Here is a 25,537-nt window from a genome sequence, read left to right as displayed (position 1 = left end):
AGTCTTTTGACGTAGCTGGTATCTTATAAAAAGACGCCCGGCGTCGCGACGCTGCATTCACATACGAGGTACAAGAGACGTCGCAAGAATATTTCCATAGAAACTGATCTCAAACGCGATTTCTTTTATAATAGTATTCATTTGAAACAGTATCAAACAGTATTAGTAGAATCCTTTTCCATTTAATTTTCTATTTCGCTTCTTCGTTTTTCTGCATAGTTTTTATCAGATTAAATTAAAGTTGTATTAAAGTATCCAGAAACGATGTCTTCCGTAATGCTAGTGAGTATAATTTTAAATATGATTATATTATATGTAGATAGTGTTGAATTTCTATATTGTTTCTTAAAACTTAATTAGTAAAACTTACTCATGGTATAACCTGATAATTTTATTTAGCCCTGACTGCGAACTTGAATTTTAAATAAATACTTTTCTGGATCGACTGTATTGCACATTATTTATTTTCTACAATATTTGCGATATTTTTGATCATTTAAATATTTTTTCAATTTGATCATTGCAATTTTCATTTCAGTATTTTACAATTTTCATATCTATTTTTTTACATTCAAATTTTTACACCTATTATAAATTTCAATCAATTTTTTATAGCTATATTAATACAAATTATCAAACACAAATATAAATATACATATATATATTTGTAAATAAACATATATATATATATATAGTATATTATGTATATTGTAAATATACTTACTCATTATATTCACTGATCATTATTCATAATTTTGGTTAAATGATTATTTTTCCGTATTCGAGAAATTTATTTAAATGATGAATATTGAATTTGTCAGAAAGCCATCCAGGTGTCTTTTATGGCCAGAATCGCTCTTTAAATGGTTCAAATTGGCTACTATCCAACTTCGTTGATTAGACACACTGTGGCTCTGCCGTCTTTCTAACACTTGTCCTAAATATTTAGTGCAGTAACCACTAAGCAGTGAAATTAATAAAAATCTAAAAATTTCAGGTTAAAGTTATAAAAATTTTTCTGGCTCTTGTATTTCTATATTGTTTTTAAAAATGGATGTAAGTGATATGTTTATATAAAGCAGTATACGTATGTAAAACTACCTTAAAATTGATATAGGAAGATATTAATTTTTATTGATTATATTTTATATTTTGAAATAAAAGTTATTTTAATTTATTAATTGAAAAAAAAATATTTTAAAGAAAATTTGATAAAATATTTGCTATTAATATATTTATTATAATAATTTTATTTCAAATGCATTATGTTATATTTAGATTTGCAAGAACTAAAACTAACCTAACTTGATTAACAATAGAATTATCAATATATAATATATACGTATATAGATAATAATTAAAATGCTATTAATAAAAATAATTTCATCACTTTCTTAATTTATTTCATAAAGTATAAGTAATTAATTTAAAATTAAAATCACTTTCATACTTATATATTTTTGAAAAATATTATACAAGAAAAATACGATTTAATCCATTTATTGAAAATATGTTTTTATATAGTGAAAGTTATTTAAATTTCCAGAATATTATTTTAATTTTTCCGACTTTCTATGTTTAAAAAAGAAAGAAACGCTGAAGATTTTATTACTGATTCTATTATCCTGATATCAATGAAATATTGTATTTTCAAGTTACTTTCACACTTACACGAATGCTTTCTTAGCTTATTATTCAAAGATTAGAAATTCCACTGTTGATTTCAATAATTCGATGTCAGTTTTTGTTTGACTACATTGTAATCGCGTCGAATATTCCATAAACTTCTTACATTATTATTTATAAACTTTAAATAGGTATTTTATATTTTCTTTTATTGAAAAAGTATTATATTAATTTTAAATATTTCCTGAATATTTTTAGAAAAATATCAAATTATAATACTTAATTTTAATATAAAAATGATCGAAATACGATTAAAATAAATTTTATATTCTTTAAATACAATTTTTTTTTATTATTTGCAATAAATTAAAATTAATTTCTATGATTCGATGATTTTTTTTCAGGAAAAACTCAGTGACAAAGTAGCAATGTTCGATCAATATGCAAACAAACACAAAGACAAACAGAATAAAAATCCATTTACTTCCGGTTTAAATATCGAAAAACAAAAATTTTCAAAGGATGAATATGGCAGGTCAGTTTTCAAAATAAATATAATTAACAAGAATATTATCTTTTATGATACGTTTTTTAAAATAAATATTTAATTTCAGACCAGTAGCTGGCTCTTTAACAGACATTCGCGGTAAAAAAGCTGCGGCACATATTTTAAAAGAAGTGCTCGAACTTTGCGAGATCATTCATCAAGAAGGCACACCATGTCGGGACCACCCAGAAATTATTGCGATCACATTTGGAGATTTATTCAATATTTATACCCACATTAGTAATAAATGCGTAGGACTTTTGCTGAGAGCTAGAAAACAGAAATTCGTGGATTTCGAAGGAGAAGTTCTATTTCAGGTAGATGATAATGAATTTTTATACGAAAATTGAAATCAAATATTGCTTGTTAAGAGGAAAATATTTCATAAAGTTTTTTAATAAAAAATTAGAATTACAATGATTGATTATAATTATAATCTGTTACAGAGACGAGATGATGATGTACCAATCTATTTGGTGAAACCTATCACAGAAATTCGTGAAATGTTCAACCAACGAATAAAGGAAATTGCAAAAGAGATGATAGATAGTTAACACTTATTTTCTTCTGAACGAATAATTCCACGCTGAAGTATCTTTAGTCGAACGCATTACCTTACTCATATTTATTATACAACCATAGAAATAACGCGAATGATCATTTATAATTTTTATTCGAGATGAATGTATGATAGTGAGTGAATTTGAAGAATGAACTGATGTAAATCGATAAAAACAATCGAAGAATAATCGAAAGAACAAATATATATTCATGTGATATTTCCATAGAATTATTAGAAATAAAGATCTTTTTATAAAAGAATTCTTTTGTAATCATTATATCTAAAGAACCTCTTCTATTGGATATTTAAGAACGAAGAAAAACAAATAGTGCAAAAAGGACAGAGATAGGATAAAAATTATGAAATCAGCGCCATCTTCAGAGTGCCGCAAATGAAATATATAAAGGAAAACGGAAAATAGTAAGAAAAGGATAGAGATAGAGTAAGAATTGAGTATTAACGCCATCTTTTAAATATTAAAGGTACTTTTTTAAATATCAAAGGATAAAGCAGAATAAGAATTAAAAATCAACGCCATCTCTTGAATATATTTAAAATCTCCCTTTAAAGAGATGTTTTTAATTTTTGAGAGATGGCGCTACTGATCAATTCTTATTTTATCTCTATCTTTCTTTTAATATTTTCTGTCCTTACTTTATATGTTTCATTTGCGGCACACTGAAAATAGCGTTGATTCCGCAATTTTTAATCTATCTCTATCCTTCTCTCTTTGTCTACTTGTTCTTAGTATGTGAATAAACGAAATATAGAACGTAAAATGGAATTTTCATCATTTCTCTTTCAAAACTAATGTATTTTAATTTTTAATATAAAAAATTTTTTAATTAGTAATTATTTTATTTATAAATAACTTTTAATATGTATAAGTAAATATTTACATATTTTTTTCAACAATTATTGTTTCCACTTCTCGTTATTCTATTAATTATTCATTTTGAATTTTGATCGAATATCAATAATGTTAAAGATTATCGATCTTTTTGTCTGAAAAATCGGGATCAATGAAGACTATCAATATCATTACTTCTAAACCTTTATTCGTACAGAGCTGTTCACGTACAACATTAAAAATAACGCAAGGTTTGTCGCCGTTTTTTCAGAAGAATACAACGAAGTTTTACTACGTGTATTCCGACCTCGAGCGAGAATGATTAGGCAACGTCCTTTATTTATTGTAACAAGGGTTATAAACAACTAACATGGTGTCCATTCCGGTAACATACCACCATTGTCTTTTTTTTTTTTTTTTTTAATAAGTAATTCTTCTTGATTTTACTCGTGTCTTTCAATAATTATCGCGACAATGCACTTAACTTACTTTATACTAAATTTAACAAGATAATTATCGTTTCTTATTTTAAAAACCTCATGAAATTTGTATGTGAAGTTTTAATAGTTAGCTATGAAAGATAATTTGAAAAAGCGGTAACAAGTAACGATATGTAGAAGATAGAATATAGAAAGGCAGAGTTAAATATAGAAGAGTTTAAAAAAACGAGCTGAAAAGATCGAACAACTCGAAATGAAAATTGTATGTTGCTTTGTTATTAAACGGTATCGTTGCACGTTTCAACATCTTTGTTAATAATTGACCCGATAGATGGGGTCATCGATTGCCTCTCGGATCGGTGCATCGATGATTTTTATCAAAACGTGTTTAAAAATTTCACAGTTTACACTATTAGCCAAAAATGCAAAGATACCTTATATACGTTACATATCTTGTATAATATTTATATATGTACTTATTGCCACGTTGTTATATAATTTATCAGCGAACAGTATTCTAATACTTGGAATTTCTAAACTCGATTTCTCTTTCCTCTTTTCGTACGTCTAAAATTTACCTTACAGTTTAAGAGAATAAAGTTTATTATTTAATCCTAGAAACAATATATTTTCACCGGAATCTAGCTTGGCCAGTATAGAATGTTACTTTTTTTCGTACAATCTCAAGTAAAAAAAAAACAATCTTGCAAACAAACTACTGAATCACTCTGGCCTCCTGGCGCAGATAGTGGAAATAATCGAATTCTAGGTTATGTTCGAGCGTTTTCACTCGGATTAATCACCGCCACCATCATGACACGAGGGATAATGTCTGAACGAAGAGGGACACAACGAAAAATTAACGAGAAAGATACTTTCGTTATCATTCTATCGAAATTATTGAACGTTGTCTTCGAAACAAACTCTTTCATTTTGAGAAAGAAAAAGAAAAAGAAGAAAAAAAAGAAGAAATAAAATCTCGAGTGACGACATTCTCCATCGGTCTTGACGGCAAGAAATAGGAAGACAGAATCGAAGAGAAAAAGGAATCAAGGTAAAAGAAAGATAAATCTCTTTTTTTTTTCTCTTTCTTCCTAACAATCAGAATATTCACAGGCAGTTAATTTCATCTTAATATTAAACCGAATAAACTCGAAAGAAGAAAAATCAGGAAACGAAGGTGATAAAGAAAAGGCACAGAGGGCGTTTCTGTTATACTTCCGTTTCTGTCGAATCTCGAATCCTTCTCGCTCGAGAGGCGTTCGTTCGACTGTACGAGAGGTCGCTTGGTTTTTGTCTGTGCGCTTTCTTCACGAAGAAAAATATATGTATATTATGTATATTTAATGTCTCTCTCTTAATTATATTATATATAATAATTAATTAATTTCTTCAACATCGCGCCTGTCACAACGCGATACTCTTCACGTTCTTTATATGTACAATGGTTAAATCTCGCGAGCTTTGTCGATTTTATTTTCTCCTCCTTTTCTTCTCTCTCTCTCTATTTATATATTTTTTTCTTTTCTTTTCTTTTTTTTTTTTTTATCTATTCTTTATCTCTAGCGACGTAAGTTTCGCAAGTATCGAGAGGCTTCCGCGATCAAATTCCATTTCTTTTTAGAATTACGGTTCGCTGGAAGACTCCATCGAAAATTACGTCACTGGTCAAAATATGCCATTTAAATTTTTTTACATTCGTCCTAAAAAAAAAAAAAAAAGGAAACGCGCGTACCACTCGACTCCAACGACAAAAGGGAGGTAACGCTTCTTCGATTCTCACTTGCTTTTCCATCTTTTCTGCCGCCATTCTTTATCTTCTTTTAAATTAATCGATCCATTTATCGTCATCATTCCGATTCGCCAATTGTTCTCTCTGGATTCTTTGGTCTCTCTCGATCGAATCTCTCGTGTTTCTCTCTCTAGTCTCGATGGTCTTAGAATCGATGTAAAGATACACGATGATCTTGATAAAGGAGGGCCTTCTTATTGGCAGAGAACTGACGATCATTTCCGAGGAAAATAATCTCAATTTTTTGGCTCGATGTTTAATGATGTTCATTCGAATATTTTTCCAATACGAGGAATCTTAAATTATATCTTCAAATTTTTTCTGGACGACGATTAGAAGTTGTGTTTCTTATCGATAGAAGTGTCTTTTATAAGGCGTTAATTAGCATCGTTAGCGATAAAAAGACACGATTAGAGAGAAGAAATGGAAATGAAGAGAAAGAAAGAGAGAGAGAAAGTGAAGAAGATGAAGAAGATGAAGAGAAGAAAGTGAAGAAGTGAGGAAGAAAAAAAGGAATGGATAGAAGGAAAAAGAAGCGAGGAGAAGAGAAAAAGAACGATCGAAGGGAAAATAAGAACGAAATTGATAATTTTTTCGATTAGACATGAATAAAAAAAAAAAAAAAATTAAAAAAGAAATCGTGTATGCGTTGAAAGAAATTCTACCAATATTAAGGAAGAATTATAAATAAAAACTGCACATTAAAAAGAAAAAAAAAAACATATTATCGATCAAAGAACTCGAAACACTCAATTTTTCTTTCCTTTTTTTCCATCCATATTTTATCTACAATGGTTAATTTATATAAACCATTGATTCGATATCCCATTTTGGAAACAACTTCTTCTTCCTCATCATTTATATATAAATATATATAATATATTTAGATTCTCTACACCCGAAGAACAAGAAACACAAAGTGAACAAAGCTTCTTTCTTGCATTTGCAGACGACGAAACGGAAAAGTAGCGGCAGTGCGGTAACCAGCCAGGGAAATCGGGGTAGAAGAACAAAATGGTTCCCTTGCCATCATGGTCGTCGTCCAATAGCGCAGATCAATTTGAATCGAAAAAAAAAAAAAAAAAAAAAAAAAGAAAACCATTTCAATTTTCCTCCTTCTCTCTCGTTCTCTCGACGCAGATCATTGCATCCCTCCTTTTGTGCGAATTTTTTTCTGAAATTTCATCGATATACTTTTCCACACAGACCACGGATCCCTCCTCCTCTTTCGATTCCATTTCTCGACTTCTTGCTTGCTCCTTCTCCGTGTCCCCTTTTTCTCTCCTTGCTTTTTCTCCTTACGTTATTTATTATTATTATTATTATTAATATTAATTCCCTCTCTCTTTCTCTCTGTAGTTTAGTCGGCTCGATGTTACTGGCAGAGGAATTTTGTTGCCGGCGGCACACGGCGAGACAAGGCTAGGCCCATTTGTCGACGACCGTTTCGCTTACTGCAACATAATAACACAGGCGCACATCGATTAATTCGATCCTTAACCACCAATTCATTCAACGTCTCTCCCTCGTTCGATCTCTCGAGTGGACAAACCATATGATAAAATGGCAAGCTGCTCCGATTAGACGTTCACATTTTATCATTCAATTTTTCGTTCTCTCGAAACGCGTCGAGAATTCAACGACAGAGAAGCCCTTCTCGAAGCGTGGAATCTCGAGCGTGATTCATTTTTTTTCATTTCAATTTCCTTTTTCCCTTTAATCTTTGTCCATTTTTCTCTCTATCTATCTACTCTAGAAACAATTGTCACATTATCGTCGTCGTCGTCGTCGTCGTGGATGACGAGTGACATATCCCTTTTGTCTCTTCCAAAGTGTGCATCTCTCTTCCTCCCTCCCCCTTTCAACATCCCTCTAACCAGGACGCGATATATTGAGCATGATCGGTAAAACGAGTATAGCAAGAGTATAGCACATTACAGTTTCTTTGTATAATAAAGCTTCAAACGTAATTTTAACTAATGTACAACAACGATCGACCAGTTTTTGAAATATCGACACGTTTCACGATACCATACTTGTCTTTTCCTATGTTATTTAACGTCTTTTTCTTTTTCTCTCTCTCTCTCTCTCTCTCTTTCTTTATTTCTCTCGAAAAGGCGAACAACACAGATTCTTTTTCTTCTTCCTAAGTTTTCAACAACAGCGAACGAAATTAACACTTAAAACCCAGACACACCACTTTGGGATCACTTGTCCCTCCCCATTAAATTTCTTTGAAAATTACTCGCCATACTCGTTTCACCAAAAAAAAAAAAAAAAAAAAAAAAAAAAAAAAAAAAAAAAAAAAAAAAAAAAAAAAAAAAAAAAAAAAAAAAAAAAAAAAAAAAAAAAAAAGAAAAAAAAAATCGTACAAATTTTCTTATCTCAACGAAAGAGGAAAAAAAGGGGCCCCATTCCCTATCTCTTTTTTCCCCAACGATAATATATCCTCGTGTTGTTTGCGATTGTAATGAGTGTGTAAGTACATATGCATATGTGTGTATAAATTTATGTGTGTGTATATGTGTATCATTGTATTACGTGTCGATGATGTAAGATATATATATATACATGTATATATATATATATATATATATATCTGTTTCCGGCTCGATCCCATCGGTCAGCTTGCGGGTCTTGTCGCATTGGGTGGGTGTTGTTTTAAGTGCCATTCTGACGATAATTTTCTCTGTGTCCGGACTGGTGTCGATTTTCGTCCTATCGTGTTCCCGAGCTTTATTTCGGCGGCGTCACTGGCGGTGCCACTGCAAGCATATCACACGCAATCTCGATTAATGAAAGAGGCGGTCGTGAACGAGGAACAACACGCGGCATAACGTTGTTCCCCGGAAATCCGGATATCCTATAGCCAGGGCCTGTAACGTCCATCTTGTACTTTTGTCCTCTTTCGTCCTTCCTTCCTTTTTTTTTTTTTTCTTTTATAGATTTGCTTCTGTTTCGTTTTTAACCCTTACGTCACAGTTGTGTTAAATTTCTTAATAATAAAATTCCAAATCGTGGAATTATATTAATTAATTTATAATAATTAATTAAACTGGATTTTTGATTGTAAAAAGTTAAATTGACGTTAAGAGTTAAAAAAAAAATGAATGAATATTGGAATTACAGTTGTGTACAGTATTTATTTTGTACGCCATCCAGTTCGATTCATAAGAATATTTTGATATTGAGATCGTCTAATCGGAATTTCTTTTTTAAGATCTTTCATTTTATGGAATGTGGATGTTTCTTTCTCGATTAACGCATTGCATTCTTTGTTAAATATCGATAGTTATCCATTTTATTTCTCACATTGAATTTCATGAAAAAACTTACTACGTGCAATGCATCGAACGAAAAATGGCTTTCCTCTAAAAAAAAAAAAAAAAAAAAAAAAATCATACCAAACTTCAGAAGCAAGATTAAAGAAGGAAGAAGTGCTGTGAAATAAAATAAACTAATCGGATCGGATAAGCGATTAAAAGAATCACAAATTCGTTTTTCATTTACAAGCAAGGATAATCACTCCAATTTCTTACTACGTGTTCTCGTTTCATTTTCTTTTACCGTCACAGTAAATTTGTTGTCGTCATAGATCGTGTCATGTATCGTGGCGTTTTTAAGGGGGGGGGGGGCAACTTTCTCTAAAAAAACTTATCTATACTCTAACTATAATATATATATATATATATACAAAACAATGAAGAAAAATAAAAAAAAATTGTTACCTGATCGATCCATATGTGGAATCTCCTCCGATCACGTTCGCTTTTATTCTGTGACTGAATAGTTTTCACACACCAGCAGGCAGGAGTTAGCAAAAAAAAAAAGTGTCGGGGACAACTTCTTCGATTAGGACTTTTTTTTCCAGGCCAACAATTATATTTTGTCGATTTTTTTTTTCTTATTTCGTTATTTTTCTTTTTTTTATTTGTCCAGAGGATGCATGCAAAAATTCAAACAACAATTCGAAGGAGGGAACACAGAATGGTCGATGATGATGATGAATAACACGAAATGGCAATGGCGGTTTGAACTTCGTTACAACACGGATGATCCACTTCTGTTTCCACGAGAGAATTACCATAGAAGATTTTTTCGTATCTCTTCGATTTTCCCAGGAGAGTTTTTCATGAGGGTTTTAATCGAGAAAAGATTTATTAAGAGCCTGGAATAGTCTGTAATTCAGGTGTTTATAGTTAAGAATGGTAGAGGTCTCCAAGTGTCCATTACGGATTATTAATTAAAAAAAAAACATTTCAATTTTATTGTATTGTAAGAACTGTGAGAAAAGAGATAGGGAGAAAAGAATAATAAAAAAAAAAAAAAGAATATAATTTAATAAGGAAATCACTTTTCAAGTGATCAAAAATCTTTATTTTCTTGATTTCCAGTCCTATGAAAAAAATATCGAAAAAAAAAGAGACATTCTTCTAAAAAAAAAAAAAAAAAAANNAAAAAAAAAAAAAAAAAAACATGCACACCCAGAAATCGCTAACAATATTAACCACAGTACAAAATTACGATGAAGGATAAAAGATATGAACGGTGAGAAAGGAAAGAGGAATGAGGAGAAATGAATGAATGAAAGAAGGAGACATAAATAGTCGCAGGCGTGAATGGAGACAAACACTTATTACAGTTCACATTGTATTAAGTGTTCGATGTTCTTACACGCGGCAGATGCCACTATTCTTTTTTTTTTTTTTCTTTTCTAAGCGAGATTATACTATTATTGTAATTCTTAAAATCGAGCGATCTTCTAAACTCGTAAAACAGTAGGCCGATCATAGAAAACTTCGAACACGCATTAGTAATACATGATCTCACGTTCCTTCATTAATATTTTTTTTCTTTTCTTTTTTTTTTTTTTTTTTTTTATTACAACAAATAACGCACTACGTCAAACCGTCATTTTAATAATATCGAGATTAATCGTAGTCGCGATGCAATAATTACTTTCACTTATAAATTGTTTCTCGATTCGAACCTCTATATCTATATATATATATATGTACGTGTACACGAATAAATAAAACAAACTGATAAATAAATTTGTTTTTCTTTTTACTAAGGGTATAAATCTATTGAGAGTTGTTCTCGAAGAGAACATTTTTTTCGAAAATGGACACAGCGTTGAAAATGATTATCGTACTTTCGATTCGATGTCCACCCGATTAGAAAATATTCTCGAGAACAGATCTCGAATATATTCGTACCCTGAACATCCGTCGCCTGTGACTCGATCGATAAGAATGTTCTGTTTTCTGTTTCGATTCGCAGTTATCGATCGATATTTGTATACATTATATATAGAGCGTTCTGTTTCGTATCAACGATCTTGCGAATAATTCGCGGATTTGAAGTATTATTTTCATTTTTCGTGTACATGATCGTCTCGTAATTACTGTTAGACCGTTAAATTCGTACTATCGGGCATTGATTAATTAGGATCATCACACCGTGGCTCGCCACAACGTGCGTCTGTGACGGTTGATAGTAGTATGCATCAAAATGATCATTCAAGTAGTCGCACTCTCTATCATAAGTTATTAATTATCATTATCATTATCATTATCATTATCATTATTATTATTATTATTATTATTAATATTATTATTATCATTAGAAATAGGTACTTCCTGTACGAACGATGCGACCGATGCTTTCATCATCGTAACTTTATCGTATTAGATTAGGTTGATCAAAGCGTTGGACGAATTTTCTTTCGATTCACAAAATTTTTATTCATTTTTCTTTCCTTCTTCTTTTAATTTCAAAAAATTAACTCGTTTCGAGTTATATCTTCTTCAGATATGGAAGGAACGAGACGGTTTAAGTTACAGGATAGGTGAAAATAGAATTCATAATAATTTCTCTTTCGATCGCCGATCGAAGAAGATACAGCTTCGAGAACACGAGTCGAAATCGCTTATCCAACGCTTCGTTCGATTTCTCTCTCGTCGATGGCACTCTCTACTGCTCCACGATTTTTTTTTTTTTCCTTTTCACGGATCTTTTGTAAGAGAGAGGGAAGAAAATAAGAGATAAAAAAAAATAATGAGAAGAAAGAAGAAAAAAAAAGCGAGAAAGAAAGAAAACACAATCCACACAATATGCAAGTACTTACAAACGTTCGAAACGTCGAGTGAACGCAAGAAAGTACAAAATTTCTCTCGTTCATCAACGTTTATTGAGCGTCGATCAAATGCTGTTAAGACCGTTATATATATATATTTTTTCTTTTCATTTTTAATTTTTAATTTTTCTTTTCTCCGATTGTATCGGCATCGTGATGCTTCTGATATTTCTGTGCTGATAAGGCAATTAAATCGAAAGGAAAGAAAAAAAGGAAAAAAAAAACAGAAAGAAATTAAATACTTAATTAAATTCATCTTACACATTTTACGTTTCTGTTCGTTTCTACATTTCGCACAGAATTGTCGAAGAAGATCGTGCCGATATTCGTGACGATAGATATCTTGCTGTACAAAATATGAATTCCATTATTTTGATTAAAAAAAGTTAATTGAATAGGATATAGAAGGAAGAGAAACGAATGAAAATGAAAATAAAAAAAAAAGCGATGCAAAGGGTATGCGCACGCTTCAACACTGCATCCCAAACGCATGGACGATTAAATAGTACAAATTATTTTTCTTTTCTTTTTTTCTTTTTCTTTTTTTTTTTTCACGGATTTTTGCATCATGGATCTAATTAAGTTTAATTATGCCTATACCAAAAGTATCACACCCTAACCGATAATTAATATATATTTATATATATTACACTAATTGTAAACATTGCGGATGACGCTACGTAGAATTAAATTAATTATGCACTTGTCGCGTCGTATGAACGGTGGACATACAAAGAGAGAGAGAGAAAAAAAAAATTAAACGGGCAAAAAAGAGAGAAACGTCTTCTTGTCTCGTCTTTTCTACACGCAAAAAGAAAAAAAAAAGCACACATAAAACCACTTCTCGAAGCCACATCGTCAGTCTTATTGCATTTGCATATGGTCGAGAAGCAGGTTTTCAATTTTTTAACTATTTTTCGCTTTTCTTTCTCGCAAGAGAAAAAAAGAAAAAAAAAAAAAAAAAGAAACAAAAAGAGATTTGGCCGAACGAAACTTATTTATCTTCTGGTATCTTCCTAATGCCGTATGATTTATAAAACCTCGAATGAGAGAAATGACTAAGAAACAGTTAGATGCGTTAAAAAGGCCCACGTATACTCGTGATGACACCGGATCTTCCATTGTTCGCATGTGGCGCGTGTATTATAATATAGAATGTGTGTTTCTATCTCTGATGGCAAGTCTGAATTCGAAACATTGCTCGACATTTCAACACCGTTAACTATGTTGTTAAAATAACAACACGAACAAATAGTAATTGATGATGGCATATGAAAGTATCTACAAGGGAGAATATAAATGTTAGGTTAGATTGGACAATGTTTCATTAGTCTTCAATAACGTGGCAAGAATTGATCAAATTCAAGATTTAACAACATATTCGTGTTGTATTAATTATAACAATCAACTATATATATTAATTCTGAATATTTTAAAAGAAGTCTATTTGTTCTGTTGATAAAGAACAGAGCTAACGTTTAGAACAAAGAAGGTAGATTTATTATTAGAGATTTTAACATTTACTATTCGGGATAGTTCGTTACAGTTAAAATAATTTTTTTTTTTTCATTATCAATTATATTACATATTAATCATAATTATCTTTGCAAGGAATGTAGATTGTTGGACAATGAACGTTTCGTATTGATGTCAACTCTTTCATTACGAATTATTTCTATCGATTTATTGAAAATTCATTAAAGTTAATATTATTTATTTGTCTAATAACGCATACTTTCGTACAAATTCTCCATTTATTCAAATTTACTTAGACTATCTTCCTCTACTTATCTAATTCTATAATGAAAGAGTTAAATCGTGAGACTTGAATGCCTCGAATGGTTCATAAACTATCATTGTCGCTAATAGGAACGAACATGTACCTTCTCATCGAGCGTTCTCGTTTTCAGACTACCATATTAAGAGAAGGACGAGATTAATACGACGAGACACGGATTGTGAGAGGTCATTGATCGTAAAGTTCGATTTTTTTTTCTTACGCGCACGAACTCTTACAATCCGTGTCTAATAAATTAATAATATTACAAATCTATTACGTGGTATTAATCATTCAAATATATATATAAGTTACACCCAATAAGGTATACGTAAAGGTAATAGCGTGGATGCAATGATAGTGCAAAGATGTTAGAATGATCCTGCCGTGCCAACGTAATTTATAACAATGACAATTAAAAAAAAAAATATATATATATATATAAATTTTATTCTTTACCTGTAAATAGTTGTAGTTGAGTCTTACTTGAGAATCAGGCTAAATATCGATTAATAGAGTTGTAACAGGTGAAACAATTGAGTATCATCATGGAGATGAGTTAGGTGAAGCACAGCAGGATTTGCTAACCATTGACAGTGATTGTTCTACGAGGTGAGTGAATATTTTTTTTTCCTTTCTTTTAGTTGGGATGTACCATTGGTAGAATACAATTGTGCATGCAATTATTCGTCGAAGGGAGGAAGACATAATAATAGACAGGTTCAAACATGAGATCCATTAATTTTTGAACTTCATGCACATTCTCTGCGTTCACACGTTAGCAACGAAGCGGACAATTCCAGTTTTGACGTCTTGATCACTCCAGATGCTGGGGATTAATAAACAATAACAAATTTTTAAAAAACAAGCAACAATAAAAGCAGTTAGAGATAGAAAGATAGAGATAAAAAGATAAATAAAAATAGAAATAAATTACAAAAGGAAATTATAAAACATCTAAGGATTTTTCAAATAAACTAAAATGAAAAAAAAAAATTGTGTAGTGTGAACTGCTGTGCGTTAGAAAAGTTCAAAAATAGAACTACCGTAAAACATGATGATATAACATGCTTTCTAGAATTCTGTCGATGTTTTAACTAATTCAAATAGCAATTCTCGGTATTCTAATTGTAATATTTTATTCAATGTGAAAAAAAAAAAAAAAAAAAAAAAAAAAAAAAATATTTAAGTTATCGCTAAGACATCGTCAGATGTATAATACACGTAGAACAATAAGATGCAATTATTTAGAATCCATAAGGATTACTTATTGACGAATAAATTAATGTTTTAGAAATGCATTGTGCTCAAGTACCATGCAAGGTGTATACGTGTTGAAAAAGGGGATTGCTAAGGGAACAGGTATGCTAATGTATCAAGGTTAGAAAAAACATTGATGGATATTGTTTCTTTTTTGTCGGGAAGGAAAAGTTAATGTTTAAAAGGCACTCGTAGAAAATAATTTAACAATCACAATTGTTTTGATTGCGCGGGGTCTCTTTTTCATCACTCGAAGCCACTGAAACCCGTAATATAATTGTAGAGCGACTTCAGGGTACGGTGTGATGCGGGCATGGTGGGCCTTGGTGGCAAATTTGTATTGGTTGTACTAACACCATGCACAACAGTCAAACTGGTTAAAATCTCACTTAAACGCACTTCAATTAATAACTTATCTTCGAGGCTTCCCGGGCAACGGGGAAGAACTTCGGTTTTTTGTTTAAATGCAATTGCAAGTCCGAGAACTCATTTGCAAAATGTTTTCCATAGGAAAAACACTGTCTGTTAGATTAAATGTTTGTTTTCACGGACGTTCTATATGGGATAAATAATTAATAGTCCAAAGAACACAGCCCACATTAGAACGATCGAATGCACTGAGTCAATTGGATTCTCACCATCTGTAAACTTTCTGGCAATGAATTTTAGGGTTTCGTCGAGAAGTACCACTGGAATGGAAAACTTCATAACGGTAATCCACTCCTCGCTCGTCAGTGGGGTAACTTGGAATACAGACTGAAACAAATAAGAATTTAAATTATTATATTACATAGGATAAAAATAAGAAGAGCAATTCTTTTTCGTTGCATCTTTTATATACCGAAAGGACATCGACGTAAAGGATGACAAAGTGAAGTGTGAAAGAAAGAGCCATGGAGGCAATGAGCCACATGTTAGACCAGGGCGGCATAGTGATGAGAGATTGATTTTCAGATAAACTAAAAGAAAAATAAAATAGAAATTAATATAAATATGAACAAAAGAATGTTTATTTGTATAATCTTACCTGTTCATAGCGTTCAACATTTCAATGGTTACGAGTACAGACAGAGCCATCGTCATGGGATGAGGATCTGTGAAAATCTTACAGTTAACGCCCTTGAATTCCTCGCCACCACCCATGCACGCTAAATGATGAGTCTGAAAGTTACATCCATTGTCGTTACGATTACATATATCGAAAGTATTGATTTCTAAATAATTACCAATTGGTAATAATTCATCTGTGGGCCATTCGGACTGTACAGGAACCACCATGCAGCTGAGCCAACAGTCGCAGCACCTACATATCCGCCAATAGCCAAATAGCGGAAGAACAACCAGCCAGAAATAAGAGATTCGTCGGCTTTACGGGGAGGCTATAATATTATAATCATAATTACAACTTTCTTTCATATTCTCGCGAATAATTTCGTTTTTTAGATTACCAAAGAATTACCTTGCTCATGATGTCCAAATCAGGTGGATTGAAACCAAGCGCAGTAGCTGGAAGACCGTCAGTGACCAAATTGACCCACAAAAGTTGTACAGGGATTAGAGCTTCGGGAAGACCAAGGGCGGCAGTCAAGAATATACTGTAATCAAGAGAGAAGAAAATCTTAAATAAATCACTTATCCTTTAATTCATATATATCTGATAGTAGATAATTTTTTACACGGACCTTACGACTTCACCAATATTGGAAGAGATCAGATAACGAATGAACTGTTTCATATTGTTATAGATCGCACGACCTTCCTCAACAGCCGCGACAATGGAAGAGAAATTGTCGTCGGCCAATACCATCTCAGATGCGGATTTCGCAACAGCGGTTCCAGAACCCATAGCAATACCAATCTCGGCTTTTTTCAACGCGGGTGCGTCATTTACACCATCACCAGTCTATAAAATACGAGACAGAGAGAAAAATCAAAATTAAAGAGATCAGATTTAATTTACTTATAAAATTTATATAAACCTCATCCACGCTTCTTTTTCTTCTTCTAAATAACTTACCATGGCCGAGATTTCGTTCATACTTTGCAAGAACTCAACGATCTTAGACTTGTGAGCAGGTTCCACACGTGAGAATAGACGAGCCCTGGCGCAGGCGGCCTTCTGTTCCGACGGAGGAAGATCGTCGAACTCACGTCCAGAATACGACTTCCCGGTCGTGTCCTCGTTTTCACCGAACACACCTATACGTCTGCAGATAGCTTCTGCGGTAGCCTTGTTGTCTCCAGTGATGACGATTACACGGATACCAGCGGCACGACACCTGGCAATGGAGTCGAACACTTCCTTGCGAGGTGGGTCGAGCATACCAACGACACCGATGAACGTGAGATCCTTCTCGTACGTGTAGAATTTCGTGGAATCGTCAAGATCCATATCGTCAGGTTTCATCGGGTGGTCAGCAGTGGCAAGGGCAAGACAGCGCAGGGTGTCTCGGCCAGTACCGTATTGGCGAGTAAGATCTAAGATACGGTTCTTCAAAGTGGACGTAAGAGGAACCTTGGTAGATCCGACACGAGCGTGCGTGCACCTGTCCAGCACACCCTCTGGGGCGCCTTTGACGAAGAGTTTCGGCCCGGTGCCCAATTTCGTCGGTTTCAAGGGCGAACAGTAAGAAGACATAGATTTACGATCGCGAGAGAATTCCAAGGTGAATTCCTTCTTCCATTTCGTCTCTATGTCTTGTCTTACAGCGATGGCCGCGTTACGCCTGTCCAACCCGCTCTTCGAGACACCGTAAGGATTGATTTTCTCCGCGAGAACGATGAGGGCGGTCTCCGTTGCCTCGCCTACTTTCTCGAATGCTTGTTTGAATTCGTTGAAATCGATGGCGGAATCGTTACACATGATACAGATAGTGCCAATCTCGTGGAGCGTCTCGTAATCTTGGCCGCGAATCTTCTTGCCTCTCAAAAATATTTCGCCGACCGGCTCGTAGGTGGAGCCGGTGATCTCGAACTCGTGGAAGCTGCTGTCGTTCCCCTCGATCTTGTCGAATATGAACATACTGTAACAATTTACCGTTCTCAAATTAATGTCGAGCAAGAAGTGACGTGAAAGTACCTAGCGAGAGAATTTCTATCTTTCTAACTCACCGGCTGACAGACATCTGATTGGTAGTCAATGTACCAGTCTTGTCCGAGCAGATGACAGAGGTACAGCCAAGGGTCTCGACGGATGGCAAGGATCGGACGATGGCATTCTTCTTCGCCATACGACGCGTGCCCAGAGCCAAACACGTGGTGATCACAGCCGGCAAACCTTCGGGAATGGCGGCTACGGCAAGAGCAACGGCAATCTTGAAATAGTAGATGGCGCCCTTGATCCACGATCCACCGTGGGCGGGATCGTTGAAGTGTCCAATATTGATGGCCCAGACAGCCACGCAGATTACGGAGATAACCTTAGACAATTGTTCACCAAACTCGTCCAGCTTTTGCTGAAGGGGCGTCTTGATCTCCTCCGTCTCGGACATCTCGGTACGAATCTTACCGATAGCGGTGTTCAACCCCGTTCCAATCACCACACCGCGAGCTTTGCCCGCGGCTACGTTCGTGCCGGAGAACAAAATGTTCTTCTTGTCCTGTGTAAACAAATTACATTAATTTTCTTAATCCTCGAAAAGAAGAAGGAAAAAAAGAAGTAATAATATCAATCGATGCAAATGATAACCTGATTGACGGCACGTGGATCGGGAACAGGGTCCGTATGCTTGATAACCGAGACTGATTCACCGGTCAGGATAGACTGGTCGATCCTGAGGGTGGTCGAGAAGATCTTGGTCAGACGGATATCGGCAGGGATCTTGTCACCGACGGACACTTCCACCACATCGCCGGGCACGATCTCCTTGGCACGAATCCTTTGGACACCGGGCTTGTCCATACGCAACACTTTGCCCATCTCGGGCTCGTACTCCTTCAACGCCTCGATCGCAGATTCGGCGTTGCGTTCCTGCCACACACCGACCACGGCGTTGGCGATCAGGATGAGCAAAATAACGAAGGGCTCGACGAAGGCCGTGAACGCATCCTCGTGCTCTTCAAATAAAGCTAATACCTATGGCAATACAAATTGTCGATTACATTCGATTATATCCATATTATTCATATGGAGAGGAAGAATAATAATAATAATAATAATAATCTTCTGGCTGATGACATGTTTATTTTTACCATTTTAATGGACCGATATAATTTATATAATAAAAAGTTTGCCTTAAAAGATATACAATCGATAACTTAGAGGTAATTTTTGCAACGTATATAGGTAATAAAAAAAGGAAAAAAAAAAAATTATGGCGACACGTATCCATAAATATATCGACCAATGGAATATTAAAAAGAACACAAAGTTATGAAATTATAGTATATCGTAGAATACGCGTATACGATATGTATAATACGATTCAAAAGTATTGTGACGTAAATTTGAAAGCTCTCGTAAATGGAATCGTCTTGTTGAACAGTGATAAGAAAAATGTTGAAGGAAAGAAGCAAGAAGGTTAGTGACGATACCATTCCTGTACCAGAACGGGTCGTTGACATTTATCTAATCTGTTTATCCAAGACATATTAATAATGATAAAATAAAATAAAATGAAAAGTTATCCCACATTTTACCTTCTAATCTTTCAAACTTTTATAGCCATATTTCTAACATTCGTCACGAAAAATTTTTAAACGTGCGTAAGGATAACCATGCAGGTCTGGTTCATACAGCTCGGTGACAGATCGATAAGCTCTATTTTTTCACCTTTGAAACCAGATGTATTTATAATAAGTGAGCCTTGAACCCCCCCTTCGTAAACATAGTGCATACAACTTCGAAGCTAACTAATAATTACTTATAGAAGCTCGCGACGAGCATAATGCACGGCTTCGATTTTATTAATTATCATCGTTCCGCGTCATAATCTAAAAATAAATAATAGCCGGTTATTACATTCGATCATTTATCCTCGATAAATGGCAAGGTTCAACATTTTCTAAACGGCGATTCACGGATTCACGGATTCCTTTCTATCGATTATCATTCTATCATCATCATCATCATCATTATCGATGTAAATTACTTTAGATAGGTGTTCAGATCGTACTCGAAAAAAGTGATAAATGAATTTCGTTAATTTCAATGAGAAATGAAAAGAGATTTTCTTGATATTCGAGTATCGTTGCACTATCAGTGGAAATTAATTACATTCAAGCGTCAATGGATACGGTTTTAATTATTGCACAATCTGCATAATTACGAGAGATTGATAAATATACGTACAAAAGAAATAATAGCGGCTAATAGAAGAATCTTAACTAGAAGGTCGTCGAATTGCTCCAGGACGAGTTGCCATATTGACTTTCCTGAAATTTAACAAGCAGTAACGTATTAAACTTTTTTCTTTTTTAAACAATTTTTAAACGATCGTTCCGGTAAGCGGACGAATTGGCATTTTTCCTTCGAACGTATCTTTGAATCCAAAAAGAAAAGAAAACAAAAGTCGAAGCAAAATTCAAGTCGAATGAATAAAATAAACGAAACGAGAAGAAGTGCCATTCCGATCGAAGATGAAGACATTATACAACCTGTTGATTCTCCCTTTCCACAGTCGAGTGTGCAAAAAGAAAGAGAAACGAGCGAAGGAGAAAATGAGGGAAGAAAAAGATGGTGGAAAAAAAAAAAAAGATGGCGGAACGAAGAATAATCGGGAGCAGACCCCGTCCTTGATGGCAAGTGCCTTTTGCCAACATGCAATTGACGTCACGTCGCTCCAACGTGCTCTCTACGGTCGACGATTTCATTAATTGTAATCTACGAGCAGAGACGAGTGAAAATCCGATTGCCGGCCAATTATAGGAACGCGTTTCTGCCTCGTCATCCCTCTCTCCCGCGCTTTCGACCATCTTCCTCCATCTTCCTCCTTCCATCGGGGGCCGAACATTAACGTTCGCTCTAATTTTGTTATAACGTCGTATAATTTTCTTTTTTTTTTTTTTTTATCGATACCTGCTCCGCGCACAATTCACTTTACCCTTGCCCTTTTTTATTATGCTCGCTTCGTTTTCAATGTTTCAATGTCGCTTGGGAGAAAAATTGGGTTTCTAGTGTGATTGTGATTATCTATAAAATAATTTTAATTCCCTTTCAGCGAATAAGAACAAGCAAAGGAGGAGGATGACATGACAAACAGCAAGGATATTGTTCAAACGTATTGAATTGAAAAGTGTGCGTGTGAAGTGGTAATCAAGGTGACACGACGCAACACGATTTTGCGACGGCAATATGTCATCAGTCGTCCCTTTCGTCGTCTCTTGTGCAAGCGTCAGTTTCATCACCGTATTTGTCTACGCAATACGGATATTGTTAGTCGATCAATGACGCTCGATATCGGAATCATGCGACAAAGATCAAGAAAGAAAGAAAAGAGAGAGAGAGAGAGAGAGAGAGAGAGAGAGAGAGAGAGAGAGAGAGAGAGAAAGCAAAATCAAGGGTTACATTCTATATAGAAAGAGTAATTAATGCAGCCACGATTGGCTTGGTTCGACGTCAAGGATGATTCTTTGGAGGCGAAATTAGCGACAACGGAAGCGCGTGAAACGAAAAAATAATGAGGAGGATCGTAGCTGCGATAGATAGCTTTCTTCGCACGTCGATTCGAAAAACGGTCTCGAGAAGAGTTTGCTCGAAAGGCAGCCATTATCCGGTAATTCAATTCTCGAAATGAGGGGGAGGGAGTTTGTTTCTAGAAGTTTTAGAAGGGAAGAGAAACCGAATCGTTTCGGGCCACCAAGTTTTCGGGGTAATTTCTTCGAGTTAAATCGAGTTACGAGCGATTCGTTTCGTGAACAAATTTGTACATCGTTAGTTGTTATTTGGCCACGATATAATAAAAGTACGAATGGATGTTTGCGATTTTTGGAGTTAAAGTCGAGTTCGATTTGATCTAATATCTCATTAAGTGTTAAAAAAATCTATTCGAGTATTCAATTTTTATCTTAACAGAGAATAGAATTTTATGATTCAAATTAACTTTACAAGTATTTAAGAAAGTCTCGATCATTCATCCGTAATTCCAAATGTTCCAGCGATACGAAACTTCTTAACTATCAGCTCAAAAATTAAATCCAACCGATTATTCATCCAATGTTTCATATTTAAAATAAACAAGCAATATTTTCAATTTTCAATTGAAATTATTTAAACCGATGCTTTATAAATATCATGAAAATAATTCTGACCAATATTCAACAATCGAACTCGATGTTCGAACCAATATCCAAGAATCTATTACTCAGTTTCCATCGAGATTCGAAACTAATCCAGAGTACCCTTGGCAATCACCCCATTCTTAAGACTGGAAAGCCAAGGTCGACCTTAACGAAGGATATACAGGCCACCTTATGGCTCGCCGGCCAATCGAGCGTAATATTAACTCGCAATTATCGGTGAATTAAATGGCGGCCGACACGTTTACTCCCTCCTCTTCCCCTCTTTCTATTCCACAATCGTGCGTACACGAGAAACGGTAATGTAGACGGGGGCTTTGATAACCATCGAGTCGCACATCATCATGCCTTCTCTCGAGTCAACGTGTAGCCTAAGTGCTCGACACCGAAATGAATTTGCCTCACTTTCCAACGTGGCTCGTGGCCTTTGTACGGGAACAACCCCCTTTTACATCATTTGTCATTTTCTCTTTCGATCGGAGGCGATGATAACGGAAGGAGTGTGATAACGAGGCGATAAATGGATGGACGATCCATTGGTTGGATGGAATATATCTGGAAGCTGGAAAAAAGTTTTTAATTTCAGATACGTGGAAATGGGAAAATTCTAGAGATGGAAAACAAAAAGGATTCCTCGAATTTTAGAAGAAAATTAAGAGTCTTGAAGAAAGGATTTATTTCCAGTCCAGGAGAAATTTTATTCTACTTTTTGTTACGTTCGTTGTTAGAAGAAAGATAGAATTGATATCTCATTTCGCAATGTCGAAACATCTTAGAAACCTTTTAGCTCGTTATAGTGTATATAACGCAGACAGAATGATCTGATATTTAACACTTTATCGTAAGGCTTCATCGTTTTAATTTTAAATTCTAACACCTCGTTTTCTAAAATTAGAAAGGAATATATTTATAGAGTTAATTTCTAAGGAATCGAAAGATATATTAAATCATGCGGCAAATATGTGCAAAGAAGCCTCAATTTCGCATGATCCGCATGAAACCTTTGGAAGAACTCACAACTGTCAAAGAGCCGGCATCGCACGAACTATGTTTCTTTCCCTTCTTTAAATGTCAGTAGTAACGTCCAAAGTGAGTCATCAATGAGAACAGTTGATGGACTGCCTTAAGATAAAGATAGAATCACGATAGAATTTTTTCTTGGAAGACTTTTAGAAAGGAATTTAATTCGGTTTAATTTAAAGTAATTAGGAAAAAGAAGAACGAGTTGATTATAAAAGATTATTTAAAGTATCCATATACTCTTTGCGATATTCCTTCATTTATCTTATTAAATCCATATCTGCTCTTATCACAAAATATTCGATCCGGATAAACCAGGGATTATCCCAAGACACTCGAGACAAAATCAATGCCAATTTGTTAACAGAACAAGCTTACCGTGTCGATCGTCATAGAGGGGAGAAATTTTTCGTTGAAAATAACTTACCCTCCTCGGCCGGCAATTCTGAAACAGACAAGATAAAACGGGAATAAATAATACGTTAAACAAAACGATCGATTTCATTATTTAAATTATTACAATTGATAACCACAAATATATCCATTAAATATTTCATATATTTTGTAAGCAAACATATAATATAAATCCTATTGTTAAACATCAATGAATTATAAAGGCAATAAATCAATAAATCAAAATGAATTTCACAATGAAGAAAAATAAATATTAAATACAACAAAATATATAAAAAATTCAGATTATTGTAATCAATTGTAATTCTATTGAAATAATTACAATCTCATCTCGAGCAAATATAAAAGAGAAAAAGAGAGAGAGAGAGAAAAAAAAAGAAAATTCGAGGACAATTCTTAGAGACTTAACGAAAGACAAAAAACAGTTGTTGCATGCAATCTGGCTTAAGCTGCACCGCCTCGCAGCATCTTCTTTAAGCTGGCCTACTTCGAATTCCTGAAGCATCGTTCGCTTACTGCATCGCAAACAACGTTTTCCTGGTCGATAATAAACGCCCTTACACGATGACGGCCCATCGACACGTATATCTCCGTGACAACCGATAAAAACTTCGGGAGGGTAAAAAAAAAAAAAAAAAAAAATAAAAAGAGAAGAATAATATGGCAAAACTCTAGGGATTTTTTTTTTAACGAAGAAACCATACGAGGGCGAGATTCTGACGCCCCTGATGAACGACGACACGCGTCGATTTCGAAGGCGTAACCATTGATGTGTCGATCCAACTTGATGGACACACGTGAAAAGGATGTTCTGAGTTTTCGTAGAAGTCGATTTTAATTTAATGGGGTAGTATATGTTATACATATATTTGGATCACTTTTTTCTCGATAGAAAATTAAATTATGCTATATTAAAGGTGTAATGATCTATTTAGTACGAGTTTTTATTTTCCTTTTTAAAGAAATGTTCGTAGATTGTTTTCATGGTATTCTCGATTTCCTTTTGATTTGCGTTATCGTAAACTTTGTTAAAAAAAATAATTTTCATGAAAAAAATGTGTATTTTATATGTATATATTTGAAAGGTAAGTTCTTTTAGAAGAATTTTATTCAAGTTTCTTTTTTCCTTCGATTTAAAAGGTTAAGTTAAGTGAAACGAAACGTGGTGGAGAGAAACGAGTTTTGAGAAGTGGATCGAAGACAAAGGCGATTCCGGCTCACAATTTCTATCGAATCCGCGGGATTCAATTGTTTTTCGACTGAATTCTCCGAGAAATACGATCCAAAAGATAGGGGATGAACCTTTATTTTCTATCGACTTCTAGCGAGAAGAAAAAAAATTGTTTCTTCGGATATTTCGCGCGAGAAATTTTCAATTTTAACGGGAAAACTTTGAAAGCACTCAAACTGCGAAGCGAGTTATGTAAATTTCCTATTACTTTTTCGCAAGAAATAACCTATATTCTTCGCCATTTTTATACTTATTTTTATCCTGAAATTACTTACTGAAATTAGTTTATTACGAACAATTAATTTCCTCCCCTTTGAACTATTTATCTACAAGATAATAATAATTAATATTAATAAAATATTAATTTTTATGTCACAAGTATCTTTATCACCTCGCAACAAGAATATAAAAAGATTATTTAATATACTCTTTTACTCTATTACGACACTTTTCACTTGATCGAAACGACAGGAAATCAATAATAATGACATTTACAATTATTAAATATTCCAAGATCCATATCAATCTATGTCACTGCCAATAACAAGACAATAATTTGTCTAAAACGCGATCACAGAGAGAAATGAAAGCCTGTTCAAAAAAAAAAAAAAAAAAAAAATTAAACAAAGAAATCCACGCATAT

The 25,537-nt window shown here is 33.9% G+C and overlaps 2 protein-coding genes across 7 annotated transcripts in view; one reads left to right on the top strand and one right to left on the bottom strand.

Moving 5' to 3' along the window:
- The first annotated feature begins 78 nt into the window (after positions 1 to 78).
- LOC122720970 (actin-binding Rho-activating protein-like) lies at positions 79 to 2,995 on the top strand. The gene is made up of 4 exons (XM_043948128.1): positions 79 to 282; positions 2,031 to 2,161; positions 2,241 to 2,490; positions 2,620 to 2,995. The coding sequence occupies exons 1-4, from the start codon at positions 265 to 267 to the stop codon at positions 2,725 to 2,727; spliced, it is 507 nt and encodes a 168-aa protein (XP_043804063.1). The 5' UTR covers positions 79 to 264; the 3' UTR covers positions 2,728 to 2,995.
- Positions 2,996 to 3,773: 778 nt separating this feature from the next.
- LOC122720958 (calcium-transporting ATPase sarcoplasmic/endoplasmic reticulum type) overlaps positions 3,774 to 25,537 on the bottom strand; it is a 45,660-nt gene continuing 23,896 nt past the window's right edge. For 4 of the 6 annotated variants that reach the window (XM_043948103.1, XM_043948102.1, XM_043948104.1 and 1 more), the window contains 11 exons: positions 23,677 to 23,694; positions 20,284 to 20,366; positions 18,682 to 19,068; positions 18,105 to 18,592; positions 17,011 to 18,016; positions 16,676 to 16,896; positions 16,453 to 16,588; positions 16,220 to 16,372; positions 16,021 to 16,154; positions 15,835 to 15,952; positions 10,436 to 15,749 (listed from right to left, as the gene is read on the bottom strand). In XM_043948103.1, coding sequence (XP_043804038.1) covers positions 15,549 to 15,749; positions 15,835 to 15,952; positions 16,021 to 16,154; positions 16,220 to 16,372; positions 16,453 to 16,588; positions 16,676 to 16,896; positions 17,011 to 18,016; positions 18,105 to 18,592; positions 18,682 to 19,068; positions 20,284 to 20,366; positions 23,677 to 23,694 — 2,945 coding nt within the window. In that variant the 3' untranslated portion in view covers positions 10,436 to 15,548. Of the gene's footprint in view, positions 8,583 to 10,435; positions 15,750 to 15,834; positions 15,953 to 16,020; positions 16,155 to 16,219; positions 16,373 to 16,452; positions 16,589 to 16,675; positions 16,897 to 17,010; positions 18,017 to 18,104; positions 18,593 to 18,681; positions 19,069 to 20,283; positions 20,367 to 23,676; positions 23,695 to 25,537 lie in introns of those variants that run through there. The other 2 variants (XM_043948105.1, XM_043948107.1) reach the window with 2 other exon arrangements.

This window comes from Apis laboriosa, unplaced genomic scaffold (assembly GCF_014066325.1).
Source record: "Apis laboriosa isolate Shangri-la unplaced genomic scaffold, ASM1406632v1 scaffold13_cov153, whole genome shotgun sequence".
Classification (NCBI taxonomy): Eukaryota; Metazoa; Arthropoda; class Insecta; order Hymenoptera; family Apidae; genus Apis; species Apis laboriosa.
The sequence above is the reverse complement of the archived record's forward strand: the minus strand, read 5'-3'. Positions and strand labels throughout refer to the sequence as shown.